Source organism: Denticeps clupeoides, chromosome 4 (genome assembly GCF_900700375.1).
Source record: "Denticeps clupeoides chromosome 4, fDenClu1.1, whole genome shotgun sequence".
Lineage (NCBI taxonomy): Eukaryota > Metazoa > Chordata > Actinopteri > Clupeiformes > Denticipitidae > Denticeps > Denticeps clupeoides.
The window spans coordinates 19,840,139-19,851,272 of NC_041710.1; the positions used below are offsets into that span (position 1 = coordinate 19,840,139).

Genomic DNA, 11,134 nt, shown 5'->3' on the forward strand with positions numbered 1-11,134 from the left:
TTCTGGGACTGGGACGGAAATAATGATGCATAGAGAGAAATGCACGCGTGTCGGGATACACACTCGCCTCCACTGGGCCATTGAAAACTATAATGCATTTTACCATTAGGATTAGGAGAAGAAGAAAAACCTTAGCAACGCTATTCAACTAAGCTGTTTTGTGGTCATGATGTTATGACTGATCGGTGCATTTGCCAAGATGTCATATAGTATGCATGTATACCATCATCGCTCAGTCTCTCACTAGGGAGTGGCCAGCAGGCGAAGAAGCGGACCCGTAACCAGAAGGTTGCCGAGGTGCCACTGAGCAAAGCACCGTCCCCACACACTGGACACCTATTCATGGTTGCCCACCAAGGGTGATGGGTTAAATGCAGAGGACACATTCCGTTGTGTCACCGCGTGCTGTGCACCACAATGACAATCACTTCACTTTATTTTCATTATCCAGTAAACTGACTCAGGACTGCAGCTTCTGAAATCTAACCTGGGACATAGGGGTCCCCAGATGGGACGCCAAGAGATGCCTACGGTATAAGTAACGTGCTAAAGAGCATCAGAGAGGTCAGAGTTCAGCAGTCTGATTGGCTGGTGCAAGAAACTCTCCCGTAGTCTGTTGTTCAGGCATCAGATGCCGCAGTAGCGACTGCACCAGCCTGAACAGTTCATGGTTCAGGTTACTGGGGTCTTTGACGACTTGATGATGTCTTTTGACTAAATGCATTAAGTTTCCTACATTCACTCACTGCCTGGAGGACGGAATAAATAAATAAAGCTCATGCGGGGAGAAGGAAAGAGTCTCTGCTCCTTTATTTTTTATGTCTGCTCAATAATAACATCACACCAGACTGGACATCAGACAGAGCTTATCACATGAGGCTTTGAAGTTAAGCACATCATACCAGTTTTACATATGAGCTTCTTGTTAAATGCCCCCCTGAAGCTTTGGGGAAAAACAAATAGCTAAAATATCCATTGCATGAAAATGAGGCAATACAGTGAAGTAATTTTCTGTCAGTTCCACAGCATTCCATGTGATTTATTAGAATAATCCTTGGAATCATGTTGGTTAGAAGAATGTGGCGGAAAACTGTAGCATATGAGACTTCTTTTTGGCACCTTAATGTTATGTAAGTGACGACAGGTTTCCTTTTTCCATCACAAACTGATAAAAATTCATCACTGTCTTTTATGATACTGTGGTGTGGGATGAGATTATAATAGTCAGGTCCTTATATGTATACTGACATAAAACATGGATGAAATTAATATTCTGTGCAAATTTAATAGGGACTTTATATCCGGCTAAGGTCGTTTGTGCTCAGCACTAGAAACACTTCCGGTCTAAATTTTTTATTAATAGATATTAAGAACATACATCAGCATGATGTACAGAAGGTGAAGGTCTAACTTTACACTTATGTTCAGTCTAAACACTCAGCCACCCCTATTATTAATTTTGTTTGTGTTACTCCAACACAGTCAAGTCAGTTTTGCACATAAATAATTATAGTGATTACAGTTATTCTATGCAGTTGTGCTGCCTTCTAAGGCATCCTTTGAGTGCAACTTTATTTTGAAAGGTTCAAAGTTAGAAACTTTTAGCGAGTGCTTTTATTTTGTACAGGAAGTTGTTATGGGTCATATCCTGTTTCCTTATAATTAGTCAAGACCACACTAGAATTCAGTTGTGTGTAATCTGGGTCCATCGCATGTAATCCACACTGCAATCACCACAGATGCAATGTCGTGAGTACCTAATTTCATAAATGAAAGTGTTAGGTTAATGTTAAAGGCATTATTTGTTTAAGAAAAGAAACGTAAATGTATGTTACAAAGACAATTTATTTATGATTGTTAAACACATACAGGATGGTTGATTTATGTTTTTCTGTGTTATAGTTTTCACTCTGTCTCTGTAAATAAATGAAGTCACAGTAAACGGCTTAAAAGAAAACTTACGACGACTCAAGCCATTATTTGCGGGAAGAGTTTAACTGGCTGTATAGCTTCAGTTCCACACTGTAGTGAGGACAGCACAGTGAAAAGACAAGGAAAAGCTGGTGTTACATTGTGGTAAAATGGATGGAAGACAAAGCGACAAGACTTCGATGGCTAGTGGGAGAAGCTCACGATCATCCATGTCTTCTGCCAGTGCAGCAATACGTGCACGTGCCAAAGCTGAGGCAGCAAAAACACGCCTTGCATACGCCGAACAAGAAACTCAAGTCAAGATAGAAAAAGTAAAAAGAGATGCTGAGTTAGAAGCGCTTGTTATGCGTAGAGAAGCAGCGGCAGCTGAAGCTGAGGCAGCCGTCTGGGAAGCAGCAGATGTCATGAGAAACTGTTTGCTATTGGATGAAGCGGGTCCCTCAGAGGAAGATAAAATGGAGCGAACGAGTGACTATGTTGCTGACCATTTCAACTCGCACACAGAGAACAAAGGTCTTCAAGCACACTGCTCAATCCAAGAAGCAGTTAATCCTCGAACGGTTAGTCCTCACAACCCTTTTTACCAAGGATGTCAGACGTTATATGCTGATATTGTCAACCAGCATACACCGAAAAATGACCGTGTCTATGTCACATCAGCAAATAGAATGGACAATCGGACTGCGCATGTACAATCCAGTCAACAAAACAGTCAAAATGAGTGTCATTCTACTTCGAACAAATCGACACAGCCTTTTTTCCCCCACCATATGTCAACAGCCTCTCATAGCACACCTACAGCTGGACACTTGGGGCAGTATTTAGCGCGTCGAGAGCTGGTCAGTTCAAGTTTATACCAGTTTGATGACAAGCCTGAACATTATCGTGCCTGGGAGTCATCGTATGCTAATGTGACACAAGGACTGAACCTCACAGCTACAGAGGAGCTGGACTTATTAGTAAAATGGCTCAGTAAAGAATCCGGTGACCATGTAAGACGCCTACGGTCAGCATATGCAACAAATCCAACCATGGCTCTTAGAAAGGCCTGGGAACGTCTCCAAGAATGCTATGCTGCACCTGAGATAATCGAAAAGTCTCTTTTTGACAGACTGAGCAGTTTTCCAAGAGTTTCAAGCAAGGAACACACAAAGCTTAGAGAACTCGCAGATTTGTTAATGGAAGTACAGTGTGCCAAGGAAGACGGATATCTCCCAGCTCTTTCCTACTTGGACACAGCACGTGGCATCGAACCAATCGTAGCCAAGCTACCTTATGGACTCCAAGATAAATGGGTTTCAACTGGTTCACGGTACAAGGAAGAAAATGGAAGACAGTTTCCTCCATTTGCTTTTTTTAGCAAATTCGTAGGTTCCGAAGCACGAAGAAGAAATGACCCTAGCTTCGCCATCTCAGGTGTTAGTGGCACACCTACAAGGCCTGACAAATTCCTTCCCAAAGGCACAAGAAACCCCATTTCGGTCCATAAGACAAATGTAGCTTCAACATACACAAGTAGCAGCCCTGTGAAAAGCTATAGTGATCCAGATAAAATGTGCCCACTTCATGGCAAGCCTCACCCACTTAAACGGTGTAGAACCTTCAGAGCCAAAAGTCTAGAAGAGAGGAAAGCCTTTCTTAAAGAAAAAAGAATCTGTTTTAAATGTTGTAGCTCTGTTGCTCATGTAGCAAAAGACTGTTCAAATGCAGTTAAGTGCATAGAATGTGATAGCACTCACCATAACACTGCTATGCATCCCGGCCCAGCACCTCAAGCTCAAGCGGCTACAACTCCATCACATGATGGTGGGGAGGGAGAAGAGCACAGCAGCAGCGAAGCTGTTGTTAATTCCAGCTGCACAGAGGTTTGTGGCATGGGACAAGCTGGCAGGTCGTGCTCTAAGATTTGCTTAGTCAAAGTTTACCCCGATGGCCAACCAAACAAAGCTATTAAAGCCTATGCCATATTGGACGACCAAAGTAATAGGTCGTTAGTAAAGTCTGCATTCTTTGAGCTCTTCAAAATAAAAAGCGAGCCCTACTCTTACTACTTGAAAACATGTTCAGGCTCAGTGGAATTATCTGGACGGACAGCCAAGGGGTTCGTGGTAGAGTCTCATGAAGGAGGAGTTGTTGTTCCACTTCCACCACTCATAGAGTGCGACGACATACTCGACAATCGGTCAGAAATCCCGACGCCAGATGTGGCTCGTCACCATCCCCATCTTCGTAAGATAGCTAAGCTCATTCCAGAGGTTGATCCTACAGCTGAGATACTCATGTTGCTCGGTAGAGATATAATACGAGTACATAAAGTGAGGGAGCAAGTTAACGGACCTCACAACGCCCCCTTTGCGCAACGGCTAGACTTAGGATGGGTGCTAGTCGGAGAAGTCTGCTTGGGGAGCACACACAAGCCAACGGTTAACTCGTTTAAAACAACAGTGCTCGAAAATGGTCGACCTTCAACCTTCCAACCTTGTACAAATTCCCTATATATCAAAGAAAGGATAGATCCTGACACAAGGACAAGGAAGGGAAACTTAAAGAACAACCAAGCTGCAGGAGAATTTTTAGGACGAACAGTCTTTAATCAAACGGAGCGTGACAACAAGCTGGCTCCTTCAATCGAAGATGACATCTTTTTGAAGATGATGGACAAAGAGGTCTACAGAAATGAGTCTAACAGTTGGGTGGCTCCACTCCCATTCAGACAACCGAGACAACGCTTACCTAATAATCGTGATCAAGCAGTCAAACGTTTCACATCGCTCCAGCGCAGCCTAAAAAGGAGACCAGAGATGTTACAAAAGTATGTAGCCTTCATGGAGAAGATTCTGGAGAACGACCATGCAGAGGTAGCGCCACCATTGGGACAGAATGAGGAATGTTGGTTCCTTCCAACATTTGGGGTGTTCCATCCTCGAAAGCCAAGCCAAATCAGGGTGGTATTTGACTCGAGCGCTAAGTGTTCTGGAGTTTCTCTTAATGATGTGCTTCTCACAGGGCCTGATCTTAACAACACGCTGCTTGGAGTACTGATGCGGTTCCGCAAGGAAAAGGTAGCTATACTTGCAGACGTACAGCAGATGTTTCACTGTTTCATAGTGCGCCCAGATCACAGGAATTACCTGAGGTTTCTGTGGTATAACAACAATGATGTGACCAAAGAAGTCATAGACTACAGAATGAAAGTCCATGTTTTCGGGAACAGCCCGTCTCCAGCCATAGCTATTTATGGACTCAGGAGAGCTATCCGAGAGGGTGAGAGAGAACATGGGAGTGACACAGTTGACTTTGTGGAGCGCCACTTTTATGTGGACGATGGTCTTCATTCCCTTCCATCTGATGCTGAAGCCATTGATCTGCTCAGCAGAACGCAGTCATCATTTGCCAAATCAAATGTCAAGCTTCACAAGTTTGCTTCTAATAGCCGAAAGGTCTTGGAAGCTTTCCCTCAGGAAGACCGAGCAGCAGTTGAAGGGAATGTGGATCTCAGTGGGGAAGTTGTGCCCATTCAGCGCAGTTTAGGTCTTCTGTGGGAAGTGACAAGTGACACGTTCACCTTTTCTGTGGCGAAAGACCTCAAGCCATTCACCCGTCGTGGTGTCCTCTCCACGATAAATAGTATCTTCGACCCAATGGGGTTTTTGGCACCAGTTACAATCCAGGGAAGAGCTCTTCTAAGAGAACTCACAGCTGAACAGTCGGACTGGGACACGCCGCTCCCTGAAGATAAGATTGGCAGGTGGAAAGTCTGGCACGACTCACTAGAGAGGCTAAGACACCTTCATGTACCACGTACATATACGCCGACTTCTTTAGCCAAAGCAGTACACGTACAGCTCTGTACCTTTTCTGATGCATCAACCAAAGCTATTGGTGCTGTGTCGTACCTGAGAACTGTACAAGAGAACGGAGAAGTGCAGGTCGGATTTGTGATTGGAAAGTCCAAGCTCGTACCTCCGTCTGAACCAACGATTCCAAGACTGGAGCTTTGTGCAGCCGTTCTTGCTGTGGAAATGGTAGACCTGATTAAAGATGAACTGGATTTAAAAATAGATTCCACGAAATTCTACACTGACAGTAAGGTAGCTTTAGGTTACATCCACAATGAATCGAGACGCTTCTATGTGTACGTCCATAACAGGGTTCAGCGCATTCGTCAAACTACGAAGCCTGAACAATGGCATTATGTGCGCACAGAGGACAATCCTGCAGACCTCGCATCAAGGTCTGTTCCTGCTTCGCTCCTGGCAAAGACGACGTGGTTTACAGGACCTCAATTTCTCATGAACACTCCTAATGAATCAGAGCAGGCTCAACCTTTTGATCTAGTTGAACCAGAGCTGGATGTGAATGTCCGTACTCAAGTGAGAAGCTATGTAACAGAATTACGAGAGAAGAACCTCAAAGCAGAAAGCTTTCAAAGATTCTCTAGTTTGAGTTCTCTCATTCGGGCCATATCATTCTTAATACACAATGCAAGGTCTCACATTCATTCGAAGCGCACTGAAAAGTGTAAAGGTTGGCATAAGTGTGATCTTCCTCGCACTCCAGAAGAATTATCTCAAGCAAAGGAAATCATCATTGGCGCTGTGCAGAAAAGAGCATTCCCTAAGGAATTCAAAGCCTTGATGATGAATGAACCAGTCCATCCAAGCAGCAATCTTCTTCACCTCAGTCCAATCCTGCAGAACAATCTCATCTGTCTCGGAGGTCGACTGAAAAATGCTAATCTGGACATTGGAGAAACTAACCCAATAATTCTCCCAAAGGACAATCATGTTTCCTTGTTGTTCGTCAGGCATTATCATTCTCAGGTACAGCATCAAGGTCGTCACCTCACGGAGGGAGCTCTCAGGGCAGCAGGGTTCTGGCTTTTAGATGGTAAAAGGCTCATTAACTCTGCCTTACATAAATGTGTAACTTGCCGTAAGCTCAGAGGCAAACTGCAAACACAACGCATGGCTGACTTACCTGCGGTGCGTCTCCAAACCTGCCCTCCTTTTACTTACGTAGGTTTAGATGTTTTTGGACCCTGGTCTATCATCGCACGGCGCACTAAGGGTGGGCAGGCAGGAAGCAAGCGCTGGGCTATTCTGTTTTGCTGCATGAGTTCCAGAGCAGTACATATCGAGGTTATCGAATCGATGGATTCTTCAAGCTGTATCAACGCCCTGAGACGTTTCTTCGCAGTGAGAGGACCAGCTAAACAGCTCATGTCTGACTGTGGCACAAACTTTGTAGGAGCGTGTAAGGAGCTTGGAATGAGTGGGAACAACCCTGAGACCACAGTGCAGAGGTTCCTAAGCCAACAAGGGTGTTCATGGGTATTCAACCCCCCTCATGCGTCACACATGGGAGGTTCTTGGGAACGACTAATCGGAGTAGCTAGGAAGATTCTGGATGCAATGCTTCGCGATCAGTGCACTCGGTTAACACACGATGTTTTATGCACATTAATGGCAGAAGTAGTAGCCATCATCAACGCAAGACCACTAATCCCAGTTTCAGATGATCCTGAGGACCCATTCATCCTATCACCTTCAATGCTGTTAACCCAGAAGGTTGGAGTCCCACCTATACTGGGAGACTTCACAGACAAAGATCTTCTCACCAAACAGTGGAGACAAGTGCAGGTTCTTGCCGATAGATTCTGGAGTCGTTGGAGGAAAGAGTACCTGCCAACTTTGCAGTATCGTAGGAAATGGAACAAGTCACACCGGAACTTGCAAGAAGGAGACATTGTGCTTCTTAAAGACAGACAAGCTGCCCGTAATGACTGGCCTATGGCTGTGATTATGAAAGCGTTCCCTGGAGGGGACGGGAATGTACGAAAGGTGGAGTTAAGGACAACTAATCAGGGAAACTCAAAGACCTTTCTCAGACCAGCTTCGGAGGTTGTTTTGCTTTTGGGTAAAGACTAGTATGTATTAGCTCTGGTTAGTGACCTCACAGAGATCAGGCGGGGAGTGTGCTGCCTTCTAAGGCATCCTTTGAGTGCAACTTTATTTTGAAAGGTTCAAAGTTAGAAACTTTTAGCGAGTGCTTTTATTTTGTACAGGAAGTTGTTATGGGTCATATCCTGTTTCCTTATAATTAGTCAAGACCACACTAGAATTCAGTTGTGTGTAATCTGGGTCCATCGCATGTAATCCACACTGCAATCACCACAGATGCAATGTCGTGAGTACCTAATTTCATAAATGAAAGTGTTAGGTTAATGTTAAAGGCATTATTTGTTTAAGAAAAGAAACGTAAATGTATGTTACAAAGACAATTTATTTATGATTGTTAAACACATACAGGATGGTTGATTTATGTTTTTCTGTGTTATAGTTTTCACTCTGTCTCTGTAAATAAATGAAGTCACAGTAAACGGCTTAAAAGAAAACTTACGACGACTCAAGCCATTATTTGCGGGAAGAGTTTAACTGGCTGTATAGCTTCAGTTCCACACTGTAGTGAGGACAGCACAGCAGTAATGCAACCACATTTAATATGCACTTGGTCTTTAATAATAAAGGGCATCTCTTAAGATATAAATGAACACGTTAGCATACTAAACAAATGAAAGCGTCTGGATTGACATTCATTATTCTTCACATCATTTGGGGTTGGAGACCCTGTTTTGCAATTCAAATACTACTTTTTCTAATGGTTCCTGATTCCACCTGGGCTTTTGCTGATTGGTTCTATTGTAATTATGAATCAACAGTTATTAAATTAATTGCCGAACAAGTGAGCCAGTTTAAAACCAAGGCCGCAGATAAGCACAAAAATGCCTCCAGTGAGTCACGCAACAACATTATACACCTTGCTGCATTGTTTCTTACAGCACGTCAAGGCAGGAGATGAGTGCAACCTGTCGTGGGCGGGAAGAAAGCATTCAGGTTTTTGTGTCATTTTTGGCCCTGCTTATTGATTTGAACAACATGTGATGTGTGGAAGTGGCGAATGCACAAGTGAGTCTGTCTGGAAGTGCTGTTTAAGTGAGTCATTACAGAGCAGGCTGCTACTGAAGCTGAATGCAGGCGGGTTGTTGATCCTGGGTAAGCATGGGTTGAAAACATCTTAATGCAGACTTTCACTGCAGGGAATGTGTAATAACAATTTAAAAATTCAATATTTTACCTCAGCCATTGGAGAGAACACATTTTTGTTTTATTTTATTTTATTTTTTCTACAAATGTATGCTTTACAGAACTTTTAGACATATGTGTTATACACCTATTAGGGGCAGTGGTGGCCTAGTGGTTACGGAAGTGGCCACATAATCAGACGGTTGCAAATGCAAATGCCAATCCGCCACACACTTCTCCCCGGGCGCCTGTCATGCTACAGTGTTTCACAATGACAATCACTTCACTTTCACTGACATATGTCTGATATGCAAAAATACTTTTCTTTCTCCAAATCTAAACCCATGCTAAAATTAAACTGATTAGCAATACTAATTCTGCTCCCATTTAGAGGTTGCCACCATGGATCAGGCACTAGGAACTGACACCAAGAAATACACTGTCATGTGCATCCCCACTGGATGGGTTATTAGCCTTACTAATAACTAATAACTAATATTTGTCTTTATTGAGTTTCAAGATATTAACACAAAATAAAACTACACACTCACAGACTGGGATAATCTCCATTACGGTTTCTCAATGTGTTGTACAGTAGTTAAACTGACTATATCCAACTAGAAGCAGGTATTCCTTAGTCTTTTCTACCTCTGGCCGTAGCCTGAATGCTAAAATAAAATTTAAAGAGAGCTAATGGTCACAGGGGCTTGCAGTGTGCGAGAAGTATTAGAATATTCAGAATGTCCAGAATAAGGTATTTTTGGCATTGGTGTAAGATGCTGCTTGTGGATTTAATGGCTTTTTCCTGTTCATTTATTCACTTCTGTATTCATTCCATTTCAATATGTGATTCTATGGAAAGAAGTCAGGCAGAATGATGCACTGTCCACTGTTTCTCCAGTGAAAACAGAATTCGGCAAATGACTGAGAAACCAGTTGCCTGGAGCAACTTAGGGCTCAGTCATTGAGTCTCAAATGGTCATGCTAGTGCAGATCAGTTTGCTCATCGATTCTGTGAGCATTTCTTCTGTCTGTTCCTTGCTTTTTGTTCCCTTTCCTAATGTGGATACCACTGGGTGTCTGTCTCGTGAGCAGTGTTTGCGAGGTTAATGTGAGATCTTCCTCCTCAGTTGTGTTCCATCAATTCCGCTACACTGTTAAGTTCCAGGGCCTAAGCACATGGACGCAACAAAGCACATGCCAATGGCAAAGACCGAACAAATATTTTAGTGATTTTTTTGTACATAAAAACTCAGCCAAAAACAATAAAAAAAAATTTGCAAGGTGGTTCGGAAGGCTGCCACATAAATGGTCTGCAGGTTGAACTCAAAGGGATGTGGTACAACGATGCAATGCCATTCACAATTGTAGTCATGAACTTGAATACAGACTACCCCGACTGATCTTCTGGTCTTTGGCTCTGTTAAAGCTGTGGCAATGAAGGGGTATAGGCTGTGATGATGGATTTACATAGAAGCACTGGTATGCAAGCCCTGGGACTCAAGCGATTAACCTTCTGGCCTCAATCATATATATGTCTGTCCTGCGCTGTCAATACACCCACCCTCATTGCCTCTGATCCTCCTCACCTATTCTTTATTCACCCTTCCAAATCATCATGCTACATATAGAACTGCTTTTTACATAGGAAAAAATCTAATTGTGTTGTTGAATGTGCATGATGTTATAAAGGATCCCTTGCTTTTTGTTTGCAAGCACAGCTAGACAATGGGCATATGATGAAAATGTATATCTTTGGAAAGAACAGACAGGAAGAAGCATCTGATTTACATTGAGGAAGTATGTGCATTCATATTATGGCAGGTATCACAGGTAGTACCACTGTGTTCCTGAGCAAGACACTTAACCATGAATTAACCTGAATTCAAGGGGGACTGTCCCTGTAACTACTGATGTTAAATCGCTCTGGATAAGTGCCCCTGCTAATTGCAGTAAATGCTAAATGCTGCCATTAGACATTTCCTACACAATCAGTTTCCACGGGGCAAGGGAGATTCTGAGATTACTTGCAAGCCTGCGAAGATTTTGTTCAGATGAGCACTGTTCTGTGGCAGCATTAAGTGCATAATTAAACCACAGAACTGTTGCTGATCCTT

At 43.2% G+C, this 11,134-nt stretch overlaps 1 protein-coding gene across 1 annotated transcript; it reads left to right on the forward strand.

Moving 5' to 3' along the window:
• Positions 1-1,560: 1,560 nt before the first annotated feature.
• Positions 1,561-7,757, forward strand: LOC114787845 (uncharacterized; the record flags this gene model as incomplete). The annotated part of the gene is made up of 2 exons (XM_028975739.1): positions 1,561-1,749; positions 1,903-7,757. A coding segment is annotated over exon 2 (5,676 nt), but the record flags the coding sequence as incomplete, so codon positions are not given.
• Between the last annotated feature and the right edge of the window lie 3,377 nt (positions 7,758-11,134).